The sequence below is a fragment of the Rhinopithecus bieti genome, unplaced genomic scaffold (genome assembly GCF_001698545.2).
Source record: "Rhinopithecus bieti isolate Rb0 unplaced genomic scaffold, ASM169854v2 scaffold_37505, whole genome shotgun sequence".
NCBI lineage: Eukaryota > Metazoa > Chordata > Mammalia > Primates > Cercopithecidae > Rhinopithecus > Rhinopithecus bieti.
Genome location: NW_016815797.1, coordinates 187824 through 212397, shown reverse-complemented (window position 1 = coordinate 212397; position 24574 = coordinate 187824). Strand labels below are relative to the sequence as shown.

The 24574-nt window shown below is 55.5% G+C and overlaps 1 protein-coding gene across 1 annotated transcript in view; it reads right to left on the bottom strand.

Moving 5' to 3' along the window:
• WNK2 (WNK lysine deficient protein kinase 2) overlaps positions 1-24574 on the bottom strand; it is a 143644-nt gene that overhangs the window by 73185 nt on the left and 45885 nt on the right. Inside the window, exons 4-8 of the mRNA XM_017853687.1 lie at positions 21218-21390; positions 19985-20205; positions 13332-13489; positions 9344-9432; positions 7709-7928 (exon numbers count right to left, since the gene is read on the bottom strand). Coding sequence (XP_017709176.1) covers positions 7709-7928; positions 9344-9432; positions 13332-13489; positions 19985-20205; positions 21218-21390 — 861 coding nt within the window. The remainder of the gene's footprint in view (positions 1-7708; positions 7929-9343; positions 9433-13331; positions 13490-19984; positions 20206-21217; positions 21391-24574) is intronic.

Genomic DNA, 24574 nt, shown 5'->3' with positions numbered 1-24574 from the left:
ATGGCACGGCAGGGGTTTGCCAGGCAAGGCAAAGACCACCACCATGCAGGCCTGACTTGCCTCCCGCAGAGTCCGCACCAAAAGCGAAGCAGAGCAGCCCCTCGACCGGACCCCAGGGCTCCCTGAGCTCCTAGCCACCCCGGGGCTAGTGGCAGACGGGAAGGGGCTCCTGCTTGTCTCTACGCTCAGAAGTGGTGACGAGGAGCTTTGGGGCTAGCATTTTCCTGAAACGTCTCTGAGTCTGGGGCTGCCCAAAGATGGGGAACGGGGCCACACGCGAGTTGTGGATGGAGGAAGGATGTGCGTTTTGTAATTAGGGACCAGTAAGGTACGCACTGATGCCTGGCAAATTTTAAAACTGATTTACCAAGCAGAACCTTGAGGGCATTTGTAAAAGAGCCCCAAGGTCTCCAGGAAACATCATGAGCTCACAGAGAATATTCGTGGAATAACTACCTTCTTTCTTCTGATGAAAGAGATCCCTTTGGAAGGGCCTGCTCTTGCCAGGCCGCAGTTGTAGTGATCACAAACACATGAAAACACGGGAGAACAAAGATTCCAAATCCACCTGCGCTTCCCCTCCCTTCCTGAGCACCTCAGTCCTAAATGCGCTAGGTCAGGCTGGACCAGCCAGGCCTCTGCAGTAGGGCAGCGGTGCCCATGCAGGAGGGCATCCTGGCTTCAGGGCAGTGCCAGGCGCAGAGGGAGTCACAGCTGTGGGGGAGGGGAGGTGGTGACAGCACCACTGGAGGCCGGCGACCCCGCAAAAGTGACCAAACAAGAAAATATATAGGAGTAGTGGACGCCAGGCTCCTCAGGAGTGGAGAGGCAAACATTTTCAACAGGAACCTTTTTGCTGGGTGGGAATTGGAGCTGTTGGTGTGAAGCGCACAACAGACGTGAATAAACACAGACAGACTGCACAGGCAGACTCGCAACACCTTCGTGGTGTAAATGCACAGACACGTGTACTTGTGAACTGAGTTCACCAGGAGGGCCTGGGAGCAACACCACCCACAGCAAGGAGCGCGCGGAGCTCAGCCAGGACAGGAACGCAGTGAGGCTCCACGAAGCAACAGCTCACGGCTGGGCAGGAGAAGGACAGGATGAGCTTGACAGTGAGGACGTGCTCAGTGACAGGGACGTGCAAAACGGCACGGGAACCAGTGCCGAGGGCCTCCCGCTGGCAAATCTGGGGCATTTTGAGCAACAAAATGAACAGTAACACAATGATGGTTTGAAGGACATGTCCACAGACTCTGACATGCATTTTGCATATGGGGGTGGCAGAAGGGATGAGGTGTCACTGCTGGTATCAGGTGGGGGATGGCGGGTAAGTGTGGCCTCTCTACCTCCATCTCTCCCTCCCTCTGTTTCTCCTCTGTGGCTCCCTCACCCAGTCTCTTTCCCTCCCTTTCCTGTAGATCATCTGCTCTAGGGGAAGCCATGTCACAAATGACCCTATGCAGAGGCCCTCCTGGCACAGAACTGAGTTCTGAGGCAGAGTCTGAGACTGCAGCCCTGGCCAACACCCGATCCCACCTCACTGGGGCCCTGAGCCCAGGCACCTGATCCCTGACCTCCAAGGCTGGGGCCAGGGCGTTTCGAGTGACTCACTAGGTAGCAACAGGACAGCTCATCCGTGGAGCAGGACCCATTGAGTAAAACAGAAAACCGTGAGGCCACAGAGAGGTAAAGATATAAGTGGGAAGCTTGGCGACACACAAGATATTTCCAGTGCCCAAACGTTCTCCATGAGACACGTACAGTTGCGAAAAGTGAGAGGAGCTCCACTTAGAGAAGCCACAGGCGCCCTGCACCAAGCTCAGAGCCAGCATCTGCCTAACTGGCGGGTGAAGCCGTGCACCCCTGGGAAACACATGCAAACTCAGCCCCTCCCACGAGATTCCTGTGGAGACACAAGACCTGACTGTGACCCACCCACAGAGGGACGCCTGAGCCCGTCCCTAGGGACAGGACATGGAAGTCAGGCACAGAAGGGGCCCAGAGGCCTCGTGATGGTGTCACTGGGACAACTGGGGACCTGAGTGGCCTGAGGATGGGAGGATGGGCTTGAGGATTGACGGTACTTCTGGATGCAAAAACGTGCCCTAGTTTCAGGAAGCAGACATGAAAGTATTCAGGGCTTCAGGGGAATCAGGTCAGCCACTTAGTCTCAAACGGTTTGTGGAAAATAAATGGTTCTTTGTAGTGTCCTTGCAATTTTTCAGTGTTTGTGATTATTCAAAAATCTTTGTTTCAAAAGACAATTTTTTTCCACAGAACGACATTCCCTAACAAAAGCAGCTGCGGTCAGTCTCCCCTGACTCAGAAGAGACATGAGTGGGGCAGGGGAGGGGGGTCAGTGAGGTGGGACAGAGGCTGACAGCTCAGTCAGTGGGACCCGCCCACACTCAGGGTCGCCACTGGCCCCAAACCAGCCCCAAGGCCACTCAGCAGCAGGGCAGCCCAGCTGGGAAGGAGGAGAAACGAGGCACCAGGTTCTCTTCTGGCTCAGAGTCCAGAGCGGACTCTTTTCTAGGGAGCCCCAGAGAACGGGCTCCAACCTTAGGGGGTCTCACAGGGAGGCCGAGGCAGGTGTCCCTGTCACTGGCACCCGGGGGCAGGTATGCACAGCCTGCCAGACCTGCTTGGCCCAGGCCTCTGCTCCTAGTGAGCATGTGGGTGAGGCCATTCCTAAGGTTCCACGTAACCTCGGGGTCATATCCAGGGTGCGGCCCCACCCTTGCCCACCTTGGCCCAGATACGTGACCAGAGGCTGCCGAGGCCACGTCCTCCTGCTGCCGTTACTATTTGCTGCTGGTGCCGCAGCCTGCAGCCCATTTTCCCTGGCGACTCTGTCTTCATCATCACCCCCAGCCTTCCTCTCTAAAGTGTTTCTTCTATTTTTTTCCCCAAACAGGGAAACATTCAGCCATGGTGAGTGCCCCACGGGTGCATCACATTCTCAGGAGAGTACGAAGGTGGAGGGGAGGGCTGGCTGGGAATCCCCTTGGGGGCTGACTCCCAGAGTCCCTTCCAGATCGAAGCTGGCCCAGGCCCCACAGAGTCCGCTCTTTCCTCTGTCTCTCCCTGGGGAGCTCCATCTGGCCCCTTCCATCCGCCCAGTGGAACTTGCTGAGAGGTGACTTCAGGGGAAAGAGAGCTCTGCCCCATCCGAATGCTCTCCCACCCTCAGGGTCCTTCCAGAAGGAAGTCTCATCTGGATTCCGGAACATCTCTAAGACCCAACACCTGCTCATCTCAGGGACTTCTGTTGGTTTGAGATAGGGTCTTGCTGTCATGCAGCAGGATATGGCTCACGGCAAAGGCCTCCTAAGCTCAAGCAATCCTCCTGCCTCGGCCTCCCAAAGTGCTGGGATGACAGGCGTTGAGTGACTGCACCCAGCCTAATCTCAGATGTTAGGAACAAGAGCGGCCTCAGAGCCAAGTGCTTGTGTCTCTCTAGCCTCAGCAGATATACAGACATCAAGCTGTTTTCACTGCATCACGGCAAGGCCCCTGCAGTCTAGGGCCCATGGCAGGGCTGGCGTCAGGACCCCAGGGAGGCCAGTGACGGACTCTGGTGTCTGAAATCAGGTGGGAAGGAGGAGTGTGAGGTTAGAACCTGGAAAGGCCCCATAGGGACCCAGTGTCGACCTGCCGGGGCACACAAGCTGTTTCCAGGGAGTGAGACCCAAGGTGGGAGCACGTAGCTTCCAGCTGCTGTCAGGCGGCTCTTGAAGTGCTGCCTTCCCTGTTCTTAGCAGAGTGGGGTGGGTGCTGTTTACTGTTGTGCTTTAGCTGAGCACAGGTCGTGTCCCTTCTTCTTGGATGCTCTATTTCACAGGAAACGTGTCTCACCATGAAAAAAATGTAAAAGATGCAGAAGGGGGTGAAGATGCTGGGGCCAAGGGGCCTCTGCTGTGAAGTGACACAGGAACACAGCCCCCGAGTTCAGCCAACTGCTGCGGTGGGGACTTGTGTGGTGACGGGTGCTGTAGGTTGAAGGGACAGCTGCATCCTCAATGACCCTGCAGGAGGCGGGCGGGGCCAGGGAGGCCGAGTCTCCATGTGAATGAAAAGCAGGGAGGAGTCGGAGTCTTGTGAGTCTCCTCCTGCTCGCCTGTCTCGGGAACAGCTAGACAAGGCCCAGGGCAGGTTCTAGGCTTTGCCACCTTAGGACAGAACCCAAGACAGGCAAGGAGGCCATGAGGTCCGGCGGAGGCAGCAACACTGCTCCTATAGAATTCTGGGACCCTCCCCAGGCTGCACCACCCATACTGGAATCAGCACTGAGCCAGCTCTGATGTCCCCTCTGCTGCTCAGCCGTCGCTGCAGCACTTGGCCTCCTGACACGGCTCCCCAGTCCCTCGTACCCTGTCCCCCCAGCACTGACCAAGCATAAACACATTCGTGGAAGGAACAAGAGCGCCTCATTCTCCTGCCCTTCCTGAGCTGTCACCACATCAAAACCAGGTCATCCAAACGTTCTCCTATCCTTGCCACTGGCCCAGACCTCAGCACCGGGACAGAGGTAACTCCCTGCAAGGCAGAGCCAGCACAGCTGCCCCAGGACCTTCCTCATCGTCATTTGTGTGTGAGACTCCCACAGGTCATCCTCATCGTCCCTCAAGGCCATCTTCTGTCCTCTCAAAACCTCAGCCCTCCCACCAAGCGGCCAGCCAGGTGCCTCCAGAAAGATGTTCTTGGCCTGCAGCCAACATCCTCAGCTTGCAGGCTGTACACAGCCTGTGCAGCACCTCACTCAGCACTTGCTATTTGCATTGAATGTGTGAAGGGACGGCTGTATTACATCAGCAGAGAAATGGTGCACCTGAAGTCACAGGATAGATGTGCTGGTAATTATCCGAAAGTAATTCACAGCAAACTTGTAGCAATTCAATTTGAAAATGTACCTTTGTGCACCACACAGTCATGGAGAGCCATGAAAGATCCTCCAGGAAGCACAGAGCTCATCAACCCCATTAGATCTGCTCATAGCAGAGGCTTCTGTGTCTGGGTCAGGGATGTGACCAGAGACAAGCCAGATGAGAGTGGGCCAGGTGGGGACACAGGTGGCCACTTTGTAGCATCTGGGGTGATGGTGCAGCCAGCTTGCAGGAGCCCCACAGAGAAGCCAGCCTGGGCGTCACCCCACAGTGGGACGCTGTAGTCATCCTCACTGTGCTATCACAGCCCAGGACACGGGCCACTGTGCAGGGGAAGGCAGAGCCCTGGCTGAGGCACTGGCAGCCTGAGGAGGCATCTCCTCCAATCCAAGTCCCAGGTGCTGAGGCCCTGCTCTCAGGTCCACACCCGAAGCACCCCATCCTACAGCTGTGGAGAGGCTAGGAGCAGTAGGAAGCGTGCCAAGACCCCAGCAGGACCTTAGCTCATGCAGCCGAAAGCCCTCAGCCCCAGGAGCAGCCCCGTTCCACCTGCTTCCTTCCTCGGGGGTCACGGCTGCAGGAAGTCCAGCCGAGAGACCGCTGCTCCCTGCACTGACCTCACGGCGTAGCCTGTACCATGTGGCCCACTGAATCCCTCATGCACCACACACCAGGACCCCCATGGACAAGGAGCTGCCAGGAGGAGCAGAGTCTGTGACAAACACACAGCTTACTGCACCCCAGCGTTCCTGGCTCTGAGGGCCCACGCACCTTCATGGCACCGCCAAGCCTCAGTTTCTGCACCCGAGTGAGACCTTCGCAGGAACCTTCCAGAGCAGCCGCCCCTCCCACCTCTGTGCAACCCCCTTCCAGGTATGATCCACTTCCCCTTACTGAGACCCAGCCCGGCCTGAAGAAGTGAAGCTTGGGAAGAATCATCAGCCTGGAACTGGTGACTGACGGACATTTTCAACAGACGTCACATATTCAGAGAAAAGCTTATTTAAAAGACAGAAAAAAGGGCGAGCACCTTTATGGTCAGGACACGTGAGCCAAGGGCTCTCCGCCATGAGCACACTGGATTTATTTCTGCTCGGGTGTTCACTGAAAATGCGCAACTTTCTTACCCCGCAATACTAACTGCCTTCTTCCCAGTCTCTCATTCCCACTGGTCTTCCCCTTTGTGACTTTGTTTTCACCTGTTCCGGTGCAGACATTCCTGTCCTTCGTATCAAGTTGTCTGACTTAATGTCAACATTTGTTCATGTTTTGTAACCAACAACAAAGACGTCTCTGTCTGTCTCTAGGCCCTGCATGAGGGTTCTCAGGAGGCAGAGCCCTGGGGCTCTCCCAGGCCAGGCTCCCACCGCTGTCCCTCTCTGGCGTCCACTGCCCAATGCTCAGCAAACATGCTCTATCTGCAGGGATGTGACCAAAGCCCGCTTGTCCAAGAACTTCTAACAGCCCCCGGCCCAGGGCAGCAGTGCCCCACAGAACATTCCAGGCCAGAAACGTCCTGCATTGCTCAAGACAAGAACCACTAACCACACTGGGTACTGAGCACTTGAAATGTGGCCAGTGAGACTGAGAAAGTAGATTTTAAATTTTAATTGGCCGGGCGCGGTGGCTCAAGCCTGTAATCCCAGCACTTTGGGAGGCTGAGGCGGGCGGATCACGAGGTCAGGAGATCGAGACCATCCTGGCTAACACAGTGAAACCCCCATCTCTACTAAAAAAAAAAAAAATACAAAAAACTAGCCGGGCTAGGTGGCGGGCGGCCTGTAGTCCCAGCTACCTCCCGGGAGGCTGAGGCAGGAGATGGTCGTAAACCTGGGTAGGGCAGAGCTTGCATGTGAGGCTGAGATCTGGGCCAGCTGTGCTCCAGCCCGGGCCCGACAGAGTTGAGACTCCGTCTCCAAAAAATAAATTAAATAAATAAATAAATAAATAAATTTTAATTAATTTATATTTTAATAGCACATGTGGGCAGTGGTGATTTTACTAGATGGCAGAGACCTGAGAATCAAGTCAGAATAATCTAGATCCATCCCACCTGCTGTGCCTGTCCCCACATCCCACACAATTCCCACTCCATCACTGACCCCCTGGCATCGTCAGCATGGCCTCTCCTACCACTGCACCTGGACCACTCCCACTCCTTTCTGCCTGTGCCTGTGGCTCTGTCTCTTCTGCCTCTCATTCCAGCCGGCTCAGTGCCCCTCCACTGAGGCCCAGATGACGCCCTAGCACAAAGGGACACTTCTGCTGCCCAGCCCAACCCACTCCTCATCCACAGAGCTGAAGATGATGGGAGGAGAAGGAGGAAGAGAAGAGGCGGAAAGGTACCCCCCCACCCGCCCTTCTAGGAAGAAAAGTCCCAGATCCCAGAAACCCAATACAACAGTGCCCCAAACAAAAGGAAAGGCAAAGATCCCAAACGCAAAGCCACCATGTTGGCACAAAGTCAGCAAGAGTCCAGCAAAGCAAGCAGGCCTTTCTGACAAGTCAGAGATCCTGGGTTGCTCTCTGCACACCCACCCTGAATTCCTGCACTGCACTGGCTCGGAGCTGCTAATCCCCTGGGTGCTGTGCCCTTGAGGGGATTCCCACTTAGGCCACCCCTGTGCAGACCCCAGGCAGATGTGACCGGGCTGTGAGACCTCAGCTGCCCACACCTGCCTGGACGGCACCGCCACACCTGCTGGCCTCGCAGTCCCCTCCGGACCAAGTCCCCTCAGCCCACTTTTGTTCTCATCCTTGGAAGCCATGAGCTGCGAACACCTGCACCCACCACACCCCATCTGAGTCCCGCTTACCATCTCTTGGGCCACCTCATCCGGCGTCTCCTTCTCCAGATCGAAGGTGAACTCTATGGCCCCATTGTCCTTGGGCTTTCCCTTCAGTTTCTTGGGGTCTTCCACCCAGAGCCTCAGGGCAATGGTGGACTTCCTGCCATGGTCCTCCTCTGCGAGCTCCACCCTCACGCCCGTGTCCTCTGCGAAGAAGGCGTGGCTCAGCAGGTCTTTGATCTCGTACCTGGAGGGAGAACAGCTGACAGGCAGGGGCACGGGTGCCAGGGCCTCCATGCCCAGGCTCCTGAGGCCACGCACACCAAGGCAAGGACAGGCACACCTGCAGGTGCCTGAGGCCAGGCCTCACGTCTCAGCACTCCCAGGAGTGAAGGAAAGATTTCAGTGAATCTGGTCTTACTATTAACACATAGTGTTTTAAGACTTCCTTTATTCCCCGTCATTATTACTAAAAACAAACAAACAAAACATGCTCATAAAAGATTCAATGATACAAAAGAGGATTTGGAAAAACATGAGGCCTCCCATTATGCAAATACAGTACAGCCCCTGTGGATGTTCTAGCCAGTTTTCGATTGCCAGAAGACACAACTGAAACATTTTGGTGTTAGTCCTGGGTAGGTCTAAAATGGACACAGAGGCAGAGTCCCCACACTCTGAGCTCCCTGTGCCCAGTGCCATGAAGCACTGACCTTTTCAAGGGGGCTTCCTTCAGGATGCTGTCCAGTTGGCAGAGAGCAGGGCAGAGGGCGAGCTGCAGGAGAGGACCTGCAGAACCGGGGGGCCCCAGCCAGACCCAGCCTCGAAGGCTCTATGCAGGGATCCAGGAGGGCGAACCATAGGGTGTTGCCATTGTGACCACTTCCGGGCTCTGCAGGGCTTGGCCACCCAAAGAAGCCTCCCTAACCACTAACCTAACCCCCTTTACCCTGGGAATGGAACCACACAGCACGCACTCTGGGGCCTGGCTTCCTCTGTGTGTGCTCCAGAGTCACCTGTGTGGTTCCGAGTATCCACAATCCATCTCTGCTTACTGCTGAGGGGTGTCACATCAGATGGTGGATGTACTCCAGTGTAAGGGGGAGGGAAGGCTGAGGAAGCACCCCCAGTCTTCCGCCTGACTGGCTGGGAAGGACAGACCCTGCTTGGAGGTGGGGAGCCGGCTCTGTGGAGCGGTTCCAGGCCTGCTGTTTTTGAGAAGGGTCAAACAACCAGGTCCACGAAACACACGTCGGGGCTCCAAGGGAGGCCCGCGCCCAGAGCCCCTGGCTTGGGAGTCACGCAGGGAGGAGCACAGGGGCTGTGGAAGCCCCAAGCGCTCAGACACTACAGGCTGGGTCCTAGAGGAGCAGCCAGCCAAGGACAGGACTGTCCCCAAAGCCAAGGAGAGGGCTGTCCCCAAAGCCAAGGAGCGGGTTCCCAGATGACCGACAAGGACGTGAGGCCTGGACTCCTGGCCTGGCATCGCCCACACGCACTCAGGGCCAACGTGCCCACCAGCCCCTGCTGACATGCCCCAGACACCCTGGCCTGAGCCTGTCTGTCCTGAAGTCTTCTCATCAAGAACACAGTTCTCAATGCCAGCTGGAATGAGTCCAGCCGGAGATGGACCCCAGAACCCAACCCTTTAGGGGAACTCACCTTTCCTCCTTGTTTTTGCAGATACACTCCCCAATAATCTCCTTGATTTCGGGATCATGCACTTTCTCAAAGCTGGCCGGCTTGATACCCTGACAGGGAGAGAGCAGAGTTACCTGACCCGACCGGCCGCCTGAAGGTGAGGTCTCCACCACAGTGGGAGGAGCTCCTACTTCCAGTTACAGCAGGACATGGGCATTGGACTTAACCTGCACAAACTACTAGAAAACTGGGCAAAATATGCGAAACAGATGACAGGGCGGCGCCAAATGCGTGCTCTGGGAGAAAGGGACACAATCCCCCATGGCCCCAGCTCACTGGCCAGAGCAGTTCCCAAACAAGGCACCATAACCCAGCAGAGCCCTGTGGCCCCCCTGAGTTGAGGGACAGAGCTGAGTTCAGGGAGGCTGAGGAGGCCACAGGCAGAATTCCAGAAAGAAGAGCGCATACAGCAAAAAAAAAAAAAAAAAAAAAAAAAGAGCCCGAAGTATCTGCACCTGGGTCCCCTCCAGCCTTTGCTGAGGACCAGAACACAAAACCACATGTGCATAGTCAACGCCATAGGGCCGGGCAAAGAACCACAGGGAGCTGGAAGCAGGGCAGTTTGCAGAGTTCACACAGGTCAGGATGTGTACAATGTACAGCATCCAATCAAAAATTACTAGAGCCTGTAATCCCAGCACTTTGGGAGGCCAAGACAGACGGATCACGAGGTCAGGAGATTGAGACCATCCTGGCTAACATGGTGAAACCCCATCTCTACTAAAAATACAAAAAACTAGCCGGGCGAGGTGGCGGGTGCCTGTAGTCCCAGCTACTCCGGAGGCTGAGGCAGGAGAATGGTGTAAACCCGGGAGGCGGAGCTTGCAGTGAGCTGAGATCCAGCCACTGCACTCCAGCCCGGACGACAGAGCGAGACTCCATCTCAAAAAAAAAATAATAATAATAAAAAAAAATTACTAGAAATGCTGAGATGCAAGAAAACGTGAGCCAGGAGCCTGCGGAAAAGCCGGCCAACAGAAAGAGACCTACAAATCAGAGGGGCTGCAACGGGGAGGTGAAAACTCTTTACAGATACATACAAGTAGTAAAGGAAAATGAACATATAAAAATGAGAGATAAAAACAGAACCAAATAGAACTCAAGATGAAAAGTACATCTGAATTGAACACTTCACCGCAGCAGACTGACAGCAGATTACACACTGCAGAAAAAACACGAGTGAACCTGAAGATGTGCTGCAGCAGAGAAAGATGGTCACTGAAGCTCTATTCCGTTCATTTCAGAATCTGGAATGCTACCAAGGTCACATAGGCACAGGACATCCATAAAACTGGAATCCCAAAAAGGGTAAGGGGACATAAAGACATAACGGCTGAAAACTTCACAACTTTGATGGAAACTCTATGCCCATAGATGAAGCAAGATAAAGCAGAGCAGGGAATAAATTGGAGAATTCTGTGAAACCACTGCAATCTCCTTCCAAGGTCTCCCCTTGGAAGGCCATGAGGTCCGGCGGAGGCAGCAACACTGCTCCTATAGAATTCTGGGACCCTCCCCAGGCTGCACCACCCATACTGGAATCAGCACTGAGCCAGCTCTGATGTCCCCTCTGCTGCTCAGCCGTCGCTGCAGCACTTGGCCTCCTGACACGGCTCCCCAGTCCCTTGTACCCTGTCCCCCCAGCACTGACGAAGCATAAACACATTCGTGGAAGGAACAAGAGCGCCTCATTCTCCTGCCCTTCCTGAGCTGTCACCACATCAAAACCAGGTCATCCAAACGTTCTCCTATCCTTGCCACTGGCCCAGACCTCAGCACCGGGACAGAGGTAACTCCCTGCAAGGCAGAGCCAGCACAGCTGCCCCAGGACCTTCCTCATCCTCATTTGTGCAGAGCCAGGAGCCCTGCTTGAAGCCAGGAGCCTGGTCTCCTACCATTTAGAACCTTTTGGGTCACCCTACGTCTGTCAAAGCCACCCTCACCCCGGCCACAACAGACTGCACACCTCCACCTAAGCTGCAGAATTTGATACTGGGGTTAACACCTCAAATGCAGCAGTCAGTCTCTGGAAAGGTGTTGATCAGAGCTTCACCGAGCCTCCCAAGTAGGGCCATGAGGGCCCCTGTGCCAGGAGGCTGGCAGAGGCAGCGCCATGATGCGGAGGATGGGACGCCTCCCACAGAGCCAGGCCTTTCTAACCACGCCTGGGCTTCCTCCCTACACCTCCTCCTTGAGTGTGCAGAAGCAGTATTTGTGGTCACTGCTGCTGGCCAAGGGCCAGGCCATGCGGCTTTGTTGCAGGGGGGGTGCAGGTGACAGCCTGAGGGACGGTGGCTCCTCGCCCAGCCGATGGCTATGCATGAAGGGAGCAGAGGGCAAGCCCTGCAACCAGACTCAAACCTCAGAAGCAGCAGGGCAGGGCCAGGTGCCGCTTGCAATCTGCTAGGTTGTTTTGTGTTGGAAGTGGAGTGAGACGGTGTATGAGCAACTAATTTTTAAAAATTTTAAACACAGTGGAGGGTACCAACTATCACATTCTTCTTCCTTCAACATGATTCAGCCTTCAAAAGCTTCACCTGACTCTTAATATACAGAATATAAAACATAAATTTTCCCAAGGTCAGGGAGGACGGTGGGGGCACGACCACCTGCCCAGGCTGCTGGAGGCCCCAGCCTGGGGGCAGACACAGGAGTGAAGAACCTAAGGGCTCTGCCCAGTAGTGTACACCCCCAGGGTCAAGGAGCACCACCAGCCCCTTGGGATGGCTTCAGGACAGACCACCATCCACCCTCCACAGTGAACCCAGTGGCTCTCCCATCCCACACCAGCACCCCAAGTCCTGGCAAATAGAGCTCTTGATCTCTGGAGCGCCCCACTTCCTCCTGCTGCAGACCATCCCTGCCTCCCTGGAGGGTCGCTGCACACAGCCCGCAGGTCCCTCCTCCTTCCAGCACCCACGGAAAACTGTGCACCTGTCTGTGAAATTTCTGACCCAGGCCCACAAGTGAGTCAAGAACTCTGTCTGCCCTCCCACTTCCTCAAGGGCACACAGGTGGGGCCTGATCAGAACAACCAAGTGACTGATGATTTACAACAACCAAGGGACAGAAATGCAAGTAATCTGCAAGGAGGGCTCAGGATGGAGGGATGGGTCAGGGTGAGGCTGCGCAGCTGCTGAGGACCACAGCCGCTGGTGCACCTGCAGCAGCAGCCACGGTGCCACAGAGCAGCACTGAGGGGCAGCGCGGCCCCATCCAGTCAGGTGGCATGTGGAGACAGCAGGGACTGCAGGGATCAGGGCAGCCTGGGCCCTCAGTGTGGACACCACGTGTCAGGGACAGCTCTGCAGGCCCCTGGGCTTCACGACAAGACGCACGGTGCGGAAAACAGGCACAGAAAGCCTCGGCCTGGCCATTCCATTTCCAGATGTTCTGTTTGCATTCCCTCCCCCCAGCGGGGCCACCACAGAGGGAGGACAAGACAGATCTGTTTATGCAGCTGAAGCCGTCCGATTAAAGAAAATAAATCACAGCGACAGCAAAACAGGGATTAATGTTCCCAGCTGCCCGGTGCTGGCGACTGCCTAGAGACACACTTGGTGTAGGGGCGACTGGTTTAGCTGAAAAAGAATCAAACCATTGTTTCAAAATAAGATAGGAAAGCAGGCAGCCACGGGCAGCCCAGAGTGTGAGCGCTGGGGATGGGTGGCCTGGGCACGCCTCAGTCTCCCCACCCCCCTGCTGTGAGAGCAACAGCCTCCATGGCTCAGCACTGCCCACAGCGCCCCATGTACCACCATCACTTCAGGTAGGAGACCTTGAGTAACCAACCCCCCACTAAGCCTCAATTTCCCCTCTGTAAAATGGCTAATCTCCTTCCTTACACAGCTGCCAGGAGGGCTTCACAGAGGCACATGGAGCCCAGCCCAGGGCACGGCCCGAGGCCTCCGTGTCCTTATTAATTAACCAAGGGGCCAGGTGGACTCACACAGGTGACCTTGCGGTAGATCTGGGCCGCATTCTGGCACTCCGAGTAGGGGTACTCCGAGGTGGCCATCTCCAGCATGCACATCCCAAAGGCATAGACGTCCACGGACTCATCGTAGTGCTCCTCGTACATCTCGGGCGCCATGAACTCGGGAGTACCTGCGCCCGGGAGCAACAGACGCAGTGGTCAGCTGGCCACGGGCCCAGGAAGAGCTGGAGCCAGTGTCCCGGGAGCTTTGGCTGCCCAGAGCCCCATGTCCCCTCCACATCCCATGGCACACTCAGAACACCTGGACCCCAGGGCCAGCCCTGTCCCTCACTTGGGACACAGGTGTGCTTTATAGATGGAGGGATTCCAAAAGTTCCACCTGGAACCACAGGAGTCCAGAGTTAGAAATCAGGTGACAGAGCCATCCCCTCCTCATAAGCTGGGAGTCTACGACTTCCCAGGGGACGGGGTCTGATCCTGGAAGGAGACAAAACCCTGAGCACGCCCTCGCCTGTGGACACTGTGATCCTGCCACAGGCTCAGTCGCAGCCACGTTCAGACGCCCTGGGGCAGAAAGAACTTGGGTTACTACAGAGCTACCTAAAGCCGCAAAACCCCTAAATGTCCCAAGGCGGGGAAAGGCTGGGTACACTCAGCCCACCCCCACAACAGTATCACGCAGCACGTACAACAATCAGCATCACCGAAGACAGCGCCCCTGAATGGGGGTGGGGTAGAAAATGGTACCCACAGCCGGGCACGGTGGCTCAAGCCTGTAATCCCAGCACTTTGGGAGGCCGAGACGGGCGGATCACGAGGTCAGGAGATCGAGACCATCCTGGCGAACACGGTGAAACCCCGTCTCTACTAAAAAATACAAAACTAGCCGGGCGAAGTGGCGGGCGCCTGTAGTCCCAGCTACTCGGGAGGCTGAGGCAGGAGAATGGCGTAAACCCGGGAGGCGGAGCTTGCAGTGAGCTGAGATCCGGCCACTGCACTCCAGCCTGGGCGACAGAGCGAGACTCCGTCTCAAAAAAAAAAAAAGAAAATGGTACCCACCTGACAGAACCACAGAGTTGCTAAGAAGGGAACTGCACGTGGCTCTTAAACACAAGAGATGCAAAAACAGTGTCTTGACTGAATTTTTAAGGACATGGCGAAGTTATGATAGGCTGAGCAAAATAAGCATGAGGCTAGACATGCTGGCTGGCCTCACCTATGCAACACCAAACTCCCAGGGCAAGATGATGTCTGCGGGGGCGAGGGCTGATTTCTCTTCTACTTATATTGGTCTGGGGTTTCTCTATTCTCTATAATAAGCTTTTGCTTTCATAACACAGCAACTGGAAAGGCCTTTTTATTAACACAAGTCCGGGTGCGTGTCTGTCACACTGAATGCAAAGAAAGGCGACGAGAGACTTCAGTACGGATGTTTTTAACGTCTGGATATTTGTTGACTTTGGAAGGTCTTCAAAATGTTCTAGCTTCTTTTTAAAAGCTCATGCTAACTAATTAGTGCGTTTTAAAAGCACATGTTTTTTGTTTACCCGTCATTTCAATTTAAAATGTGTTACTTTTTTTTTTTTTTTTTTGAGACGGAATCTCGCTCTGTCCCCCAGGCTGGCGTGGAATGGCGCGATCTTGGCTCACTGCAACCTCCACCCACCAGGTTCAAGCAATTCTCCTGCTTCAGCCTCCAAGTAGCTGGGACTACAGGCGTCCACCACCATGCCCAGTTAATTTTTTTGTATTTTTAGTAGAGATGGGGTTTTACCACGTTGGGCAGGCTATTCTCAAACTCCCGACATCGAACGATCCGCCTGCCTCAGCCTCCCAAAGTGCTGGGATTACCGGTGTGAGCCACCGTGCCTGGCCACTCTTTTTTAAAGTTAACATTTTGGATAAAAATTGGGACCAGAATATCATTTAGATTTCAGTCTATGCACACAGAACTCTGGAAGAAACCATGAGAAACAACAGGGGCTGCGTGGAGGGACCTGGTGCTGGGAACCTTTATCCTTTTGGGTTTTTTAACCACATGATTATACTGAAAATTTGCTGCACTAGCAATTTTTTTTTTTTTTTTTTGAGACAGGATCGTGCTCTGTTGCCCAGGCTCGAGTGCAGCGGCATGAACACAGCTCACTGCAATCTTGACCTCCTAGTCTCAAGCAATCGTCCCACCTCAGCCTCCCAAGTAGCTGGGACCACAGGTGTTCACCACGCTGGGCTAATTTCTTTCTTTCTTTATCTTATTTTTCTTTCTTTTTTTGTCTTTCCCTCTCTTTTTCTCTCTTTCCTTCCTTCCCCTTTCCTTCTTTCCTTTTTTTTTTTTTTTTTTTTTGTAGAGGCAGGGGTCTCACTACGTTGCCTAGGCTAGCCTCCAACTCCTAAGCTTAAGCAATTCTCCTGCTTCAGTCTCTTAAAGTGCTAGGATTACAGGCATGAGCTACTGTGCCAGGCCCTGTACTGATAATTTTTAAGTTAATATTTTTAAGTTTCTTTCCTTTCCTAAGCTTCTCACTAAATAGCTGCCCTGTTGGAGCAGGAAGCAAAAATGCCACAAAAGCCCCAGACGGGAGGCCACAGGAGAAGTGGCCTGAGCTGTGGCTGGGAGCCTGGCCTGACCACAATGTGAACACCTGCTCCCTGTCCTCTCCCACTCTCTTGATGTGTCCAGGGGGGTCCCCTAGCAGCCACCTGGAGGGGTTCACTGCCTGCTGCATGGGCCTGGACCCGCCACAGCCACCAAGGAGGCCCTCCTAATGGCAGCGGGCACACAGGGAGACGTGACGGCTGACTCAGGGGAAAGCCCCAAGCCACAGGTAGGAAGCACTCACTCCCCAGAGCCACCTCGGTTGTCCACAATGACACCCATGCTACCCCAGCCCTGTGACTGCAGAGAGGGACTTCTACAAAGCTCCTTCCTGCTAGGAGGGTATGACGGGGAGCCCCACAGCCACATCCTAGGCCCTCAGCCCGGCCATATCTGTATGCAGGAAAGAGCTTAAAGGGAGCCCCAACCCCAGGGCTGCTGCGCAGGAAGCCAGGAGCTGAGCCAGCCACTCTCTGGCACCTGCAAGGACCCCAATGGCCTGGCTGCCAGCACAGCACTGGGGGTCTGACAGAGGTGACAGTGTCCCTGGGCTCCAGCTCTTCTGAGACCCTCAGGAACCAAGGATGCTGCTCTGTAGGAACTACTCCAAGGCCCCAGACAACCTGGCTCTGAGGGGTGGGTCACAGGTATAGGGGCAGCTCTGAGTGGGGGCACAGGGACCCCCTCATGAAGCCCACTCTTGCACATGCTCGGATGCTGGTGCTCAGACACTGATGCACTCAGACTCTTTTTATCTTTCCCTCAAACTGCAGTCACTTAAATCTGAATTCTAAAAATGGGGGTGTGTGTGTGTGTGTCCAGTGGACAGTCTCACCCACTGCCCCCCACTCCGTGGACAGCCATCAGCTGCAGAGCCACCCAGTGGGGCACCCCTGCCCGCAGCCCCCTCTGCACATTCATCTGCACCCGAAGTCCCTGCAAACAACTGTGCAAAAGTCAGGATGTCAGGGCTCCGTCTCCCTCAGCCGGGGCAGAGCCTGCCTGTGCCGACTGGCAGTGTAGGCCCCACAGAGCCCCTCCCCAGACCCTCCTGCAGCAGGCAGATACGGGCTCTGGCGGAATGGCCCTTCTTTTTAAGGAGAAGCGGCTGTGGCTCAGCCCTCTGTGGTTACTAGGCAGTCTCGGTTCCTGGAGGGTGGGGTCCCTGCTTCTGGCCAGATAAGAGGAGGGAGGGACCCACTCCAGCCTCATGCCAAAATCACCTTGTATCCCCTGAAAACCACCCTGCATTAGGGTTTGCTTGTTTCCAGCTCTGTAACGGAAGACAAATGACTTTCTTTAGGGAAATCAAAAGATTCCTTAGCCCTAACTATCTTCACCATTTCTATTAAAACCAAACCAACACAGATGGCCCTCATCCTTCCTCTCACCAGACAGGCACAACCCACCTCCCTGGCTCTCAGTGGGGCAGGTGAGCAGGCAGCACCTGCTGGCAGCAACAGCTCCACTGCCTGGAGCCCCCCGAGTGCTTCTTAGACGCTGCAAAGAGGGCCTGGATAAAGTGCCACAGCCACTCAACAGTCCAACTCCTCCCATCATCCAGGGCAGCCGGTGGCTCTTTCTACAATAACCACCCTCGGTTCACATTGGCCCCTCCTCAGTTCATTCACCACTGGATTTGGTTCCATCATCACCTCCTCCAGGAAGCCCTCCCAGGTGGGCAGGGCACCTCCGAGGCACGCAAGACCCTGCTCATTCACATGGCTAGGCCCAGGGGTCATGGTCGGGGCCCTCACAATGAGAATGACATCGGGCACAGGGACTCTGTCTCCCTCAATGTATCCAGGTCCCTCCCAGAGCAGCCCTGGGAAGCTGGCAGCTGACCCTGGTCCCTCGCACAGGCCACATGTAAAGTGCAAACCAAAGGCCTACTTGCTCTCCTCTCCTATCTGCAAGAGGAGACCTTGAGAGCCTCAGCTGAAAGGTGCCCATAGCACCAACTGCCCCAAGGGCATTCATTGGTGAGCAGGGAGGGCCCTCCTCCTGAGGAGACAGGGGCCTATGGCCTGAGGCTGTCCTTCCAACAGGACCATGCATCCCAGAAGGACACAGACCCCAGGAGGGTTGGACCCCTTTACCACCAGGGCCAGCACTTGTGGGTTGCCAAAGCCGACACCATTCACAGGCCAGGGGGGCCCAACTAACAGGCCTGGGGGCCTCCTATAAATAGACCTGGGGGCTCCCATTCATAGGAGCTGGGGACACCTAGGTAATAGGGCCTAAGGAGAACCCCTTATCTGGCCACAGTCCCCACTTCCACCCCGCCAGCTGCTGGCCCCTTGCTGAAGATTGGCCTTACTGCCCAGAGCCCCGAGGTGTCACATCAACAGAGCCTCATTCTCTAGGAGCCTGAGCAGCTGAGGACACTCCTGGTTGCAGCCTCTCTAACCAAAGCTTCCTGGACTCCAGCTGAGCAAAAGCTGGGGTGACGAGGGACAGCCCACAGAGCTGGGCAACCATGCGGGTCACAAGGTCTCCCCAGTGTGCCTGCTGGAAACACCTGGCCTTCATCTCAACCCAATCCAGCAACTCGAAACCTCATTTCCAAGAGGGCACAGAGCCACCCAGCCAGAGGAAGCCGAGGGGCTCTCCAGGGCGGCCGCTTCCCAGTGGGCTGTGCTTCTTCCTCCAGGAGTGTGACTCCTGAGTGGGAGATCCCAAGCCTCCCTCCTGCCACCGACCGCGCCCGGGGTTTGAGACCTGGGTTCCTACCACTTCCGAGGCCAAATCTGCAAAATCTGCCCAGAAAGTGTGCAGAGCGCAGCCCCTCCAGGAGGGAGTGGAGACCTTCACCCATACACCCATTTCACAGATGGGGAAATTGAACCCTGGGTCAGCCCCTACGCCCCACCACTCAGCTCCCCCAGAATGCCAGAGGCTTTGTGTTCACAGGGCCACCCCTGGGCAGCCACCCTGCCCCAGATGTCACTTCACAAACCAAAGCAGCTCTGGAGTCTCATTTTCCCCATACCTGCCAAGTTCTGTCCCCAAACATGCAGCAGAACTAAGAATTCACAAAGCCCCAAGATCGACTGCTCACTGTCCTGCCCTCACATTAGGGGCACACTGGGTCTTAAAATCGGGGAGCCTCTCCCAATCTAATCTGATCGGGTCCCATCTGGGCTTCCTGAGCCCTGACCCATGCTGCTTGCCCTGCACATGTTGGAGCTTTCCCATCATCCTGACCCCAGAAACAGCTGCGCCACGGCCACCCAAGCATCTTTTCAAAGCCCATGGAGACCCCCACCCAGGACCAGTGGACACTTCACACCCACTGTGCCAGGAGCACACCTGGGACCAGGCACATGGCACAATGCAGACCCCTGCTCTCTGCAAAGAAGCTGTCCCTAGGGTCAAGGGCATCTCAGCCCAAAAGAAGGCTGGGAAGGCTTCTCACAGGAGGCGCGTCTGCACCGAGGCCTGAAATGCCCAACAAACTGAATTAATTACTCAGCGCCCTGCTCCCCTGTGCACAACGCCTGCTCTGTGCCCCGCTCCGCAGGTATGTGGATTCCCCAGATACTCCAAGTTCTCACTGTCTTGGGCCTCACAGCCTGGGTGGCCCCTCCCTGCCCACTGAGACAGCTCCAGCATCACTGGTTACAAACCTCCCAAGTTCCTCTGTGGTCAGGGCAGCTTCCCTCTCCCGAGTGCCCACGGCGCCCACACATACCGCGAGCATCGGCACCCAGCCCACCTCCCCTGCCAGACAATCAGAGCTGGCACCCAAGCCACAGCCAGGGAGGGAACACAAAGACCATCTGGGGCCAGAGTCGGACAAGGCGGGGGCAGCAGGGGAGGGAGGGAGCCAAGTCAGCTGTCCCAGCCCAAGTGGCCTGGGAATCCAACGAGTGGGCAGGCCCTCCAGCTGAGCTACCAAAGGCTTGGCGGCGTAGCCCAGACACCCCGGCCTGAGGCTCCCGTGCCCAGACTCTCGTCCCACTGGGTCTCCTGCACCAGGTCTGAACAAAACTGGATGCTCGCCAGCCCTGAACACTGCCCGGCTTCCCATGGGCTCCCAGGGCCTGGGGAGGAGAAGCAGGTTTACCTATCACACTTTTGGCAAATGACGCTCTTTTGAGAGTGGCCAGGCCCAAGTCGCCAATCTTCACAGACCCAGTTGGTCCGGTGATAAAAATATTGTCGCATTTCAGGTCTCGGTGGATGATGGGCGGCGTCCTCGTGTGCAGGAACAGCAGGCCCTTCAGGATCTGCCGGCACCAGCTGCGGAGAACCTTGGGCTTCATCACCTTGAACCGCTTCAGGTACCTGCAGGGGTGCACAGGCACAGCTCACCAAGCAGCTCGCCGGCAGCGGCCCCCTAGCAAAGCCCCCACCTAACACTGCTCAGGAATTCCATTCCAGTGCACACGGCGCACGCCCATGACAGGTAGTGAGGGTGAGATGGGAAGGCCCGACAGTTCTGCCCTGGAGCCAGGCCCCTGAGCAGGCAGCAGGGTGGGCTCACGACCCTCTTGCTCCCCTCATGCCAAGGACCTGGCTGCTAAAGCTCATACTAAGCTCCATCTTGACCTCACGGGGAGACGGTGCCAGGCTGACTTACGAGTTGCCCAAGGCAGGACAGAGCCCCAGCCAGCAGATGCTCAGGTGCGGGGGTGAGGGTTATGAAACCCCAGGGCCTGTCAGAACCACAGGGGCTAGGTGGGGCTCTTCCTGCCACTGGCCACCTGTGTGGCCTGCCCTGAGCTGTGCCCTAGGAGGAGGTGGTGGGTGAAGCTGAGAAAAGGGCTCTCCCCTTGCAGCACATCCACCTGTGAGGGAAACTGCCTGGCTGAGGGGCACTGAAGCCCTGCCTAAGGCTGCAGGGTCCAACGATTCAGATGGACCCAGGATACAGCACCAGGCGGGGAGCCCCCATCCCCACAGTGCAGACTGGGGCCTTAGTGAGTAGCAGCAAGCTGCCGTGGCCACCCCACTCCCCACTCCCCAACCCTCACTAACCACCTGCATGTCCTCAGAATCCCACAGTCCACACTGTGCACCCTGCCCAGCCTGCGTCCTGAGCCTGAGCATGTGCCGGGCTGGCTCCCAGGCGGAAACAGAACCCCAGCCAGGAACAAGGCCCAGACACCACAGACACATCAACCATCTCCCTGGGAGGTAAAGCACCTCCTGGCATCCCACACAGGAGAGGAAAGAGGGGACAGCCTCCCATAGGCACCAGCCAGGACCGCCCCAGCAGCCCAAGACCTCACCCCCAGCTATGGTGGCCCTGCACCCATGCCAGGACCCGCCCCAGCCGTCCGGAAGCGGAGCTTACGTCTTCAGCGTCCCTGAGGTCATCAGCTCGGTCACCAGCACAATGCACCGCTTGCCCTTGGCGCTAGACTCCCAGAAGTCGTAGAAGCGCACGATGTTGGGGTGCTGCAGGCCTTTCAGCATCTCAGCCTCTTCCTTGAACCGCTGCCGCTCCAGCTTGGTGAGCTTCCGGTCCTAGAGGGCAAGAGACATGCTAAGTGAGCAAGAGATGGGACACAGGAGGGGACACGGCGGCGTCACATCCCAGCGGCGCCACGCAGTAGGACCAGCCCTTCCTGTACCCACAGGCAGCTGAGCGGCTACAACAGAGGGGCACGCAGACACTGGCACCATAACTGCTGACTCCTAGGCCCCTACAACCCTGGACACAGCCCCCACAAAGGAACCTCAGCAAAAAGACATCCTAGGAAGCCAAAGGTCTTGTAAATCCACACAGCCACACTTGAGCGCTTCTTCCAAAAATACACCTCTAAGGCCTTTGCCTCCTCCACAGTCACTCACGTTCTGCGTGTCTGTGAAACGAATGAGCCATCAGTTTACTTCTAATGTATACACAACTAGCAGGAGGTGCTCAGGGCCCAGTAGATTAGAACAGAGGAGACGTGGACAGGTGACTGAGACAACAGCTGAGAATGGAGGCAAGAGAAAAGCCCCAGCAGAGACAAACTGACCAGCCAGCAGCCCACAGGGCAGCCCAGGCCTTCCAGTGCAGGAGGGACACAGCAGATGACCTCCCCAGACCCTTGGCCCACTGTGTCCACACAAGCCAGCAGAACCAATCACTGACCTAAGTTTACAATAGAAAACAGCAAACAAACACCACCACCATCACCCAGGAACCCTGGTCAGGGGCATGCCCCACACTCCCGCTCTACCCACCATCCCACAAGGGGACCATCAACCCCGGGCACCACATTCAAACATGCCCCAGCACCGGCCACCGTCCCGCCGCCTGCCCAACCTCCGCCTCTCCCCTCTGACTCCCATCACCCCGCCTGAGCTCACCCATCCCTCGCCACCCTGTCTCCCACCTTATCCCTCACTGCAATCCCCCTGGATCCTGGCCCTTCCCTTCCCCCAAATACTTCAATAGATTCTCTCCACAGAGGGCTCAGAATAAATCCAGGGAGCCCGCATGGTCCCGAAGGTTCCATGTGCTTCCAACTTCCCCTCAGGAGGTGATAGCCATGTCCAAAGGCCCAGTCAAGGACTCTCCTCCTGCTGCACACATGCCACGCCCTTCTCACCTCCACCCGAGGTCCCGCCCCCAGGATCAACTCCTTGTCTTGGTCCAGTGAGCCCAATGAGCAATGCCTGCCTCTGTTCCACCATTCCCATGAGAACGTCAGAAAAGAAATGTGTATTTTCAGAAGGAAACTAGAAACATAACTGAACACAGAACAGCAAAATTCCAGGGAATTCTAAACAGACAGAAAGCAAGTAAATCTGGACTGATGAGGGGAGAGATCAGAGTGAAAGTAAAGGCAAGCCAAGATCCCTGGATCCTTCCAGAAAGGCTCAAAGAACATCAAGCAAGCCAGACTCCAAAGCAGAGAGGAGAAGTGGGCAGCAGGATCATGACAAGGGTCATCTTGGGAAAAAAAATTACATCCCAAATGCAGCCGCGCTCATGAGACCCTTCTTCCTCCATCAACCCGCCAGACCCCTCCCCACAGCAAGAACCCTCATGCGCCCCTTCATTCCAGTATGGCACTTTGCGGTGACTATCACCACAGGGCCAGGCAATACCCAGAGAAGCCACTGTCCTGATGTGGGCAACCCAGAAAACAAAGAATTCAGAGACCAACGGCAACTCCCAAAAACATCTAATTAATGTTCCCATAAAGACTCAAGAAGTTGACACAAGTAAGTAAAATCAAGCTTCTATTGAGAAAGAAACACTCGAGAAAGAGCTCTTGCAAATTAACAACACAGGGATGGGGACTGCCCTTCCTAACAAGCTCAGTGTTTTAGAAATAAGATATTCCATAATCCAATGAAACATTACGTACAAAAAAGTTCATGTTTAATCCAGACAATAAAATGCAAACAATGTTCTACTCATCAAAAACGACTCTTCAAGCCAGGTGCAGTAGCTCACGCCTGAGTCCCAGCTACCCGGGATGCTGAGGCAGAGGATGGCTGGAGCCCAGAAGCTCGAGACCAGCCTGGGTAACACAGCGGGACCCCATCTCCAAAAAAATGGTTATTTATTTAAGTCAAGTCACAAACTGGGAAAAATTATTCTCAATACATATATCTGACAAAGGACTCAGATCCAGAATGTATAGAGAACTCCTGAAATTCAATAATAAACACGTGAACAGATACTTCACCAAAGACACAGAAATGGCCAACAGCACACGGAAAGAGGCTGAGCATCATTAGTCACTGGGAAAATGCCAACAAAGACCACACTGAGATATACCCCACACCCACCAGACAAGCTAAATTAAAAGACGGATACGGCCGGGCATGGTGGCTCACACCTGTAATCCCAGCACTTTGGGAGACTGAGGCGGGCAGATCATGAGGTCAGGAGATCGAGACCAGCCTGGCTAACAGTGAAACCCGCCTCTCCGAAAAATACAAAAAATTAGCTGGGCGTGGTGGCGGGTGCCTGTAGTCCCAGCTGTTCGGGAGGCTGAGGCAGGAGAATGCGTGAACCTGGGAGGCGGAGCTTGTAGTGAGCCAAGATCGTGCCACTGCACTCCAGCCTAGGTGGCAGAGCAAGACTCCAACTCAAAAAAAAAAAAAGATGGATACTTCCAGCTGCTGGGGAGGCTGGGGAACAGCAAGCCCCACCTGGCACACTGCTGCCAGGAGTTCAGGTGGTGCAGCCCTCAGAGGAGGGCTTGGCAGGGTTCACACCTGCTCTGTGTCCAGCCACTCCCCTCCCGGGATCCATCTGGGAGGAAGGAAAACATAAGTCCATAAAAAATGGACTTGATATTGGAAGCAGGATAATTCATCATAGCCCCACCTGGAAACCACAAAAACGTTTGGGGCCAGGTGAATGAACCATGCTGCACCCATCCAAATGGGGTCATGGCTCAGCAGCGAAAAGGAGCACACTCCTGCCTCTCAGCAGCAGAGGGGAAGGCCAAAAGCACTGCACTGAACAAAAGAAGCCAAACAAAAGACTATGGCCGGTAGGACCCCATCTTCATGTGAAACTCTGGAAAAGACAGACTAATATCTGGGGGATGCCATCAGAATAATGGTTGCCTCTGGGGTGGGTAGAAGTGGGAGCCAAGAGATCTTGGGGTCGGGGGTGAGAGAGAAATGTTCCACATCATAACAGCGCACGTGGGCTGCACCTCTATGTGCATTTGTCAGAGCTCAACTTGCACACTTA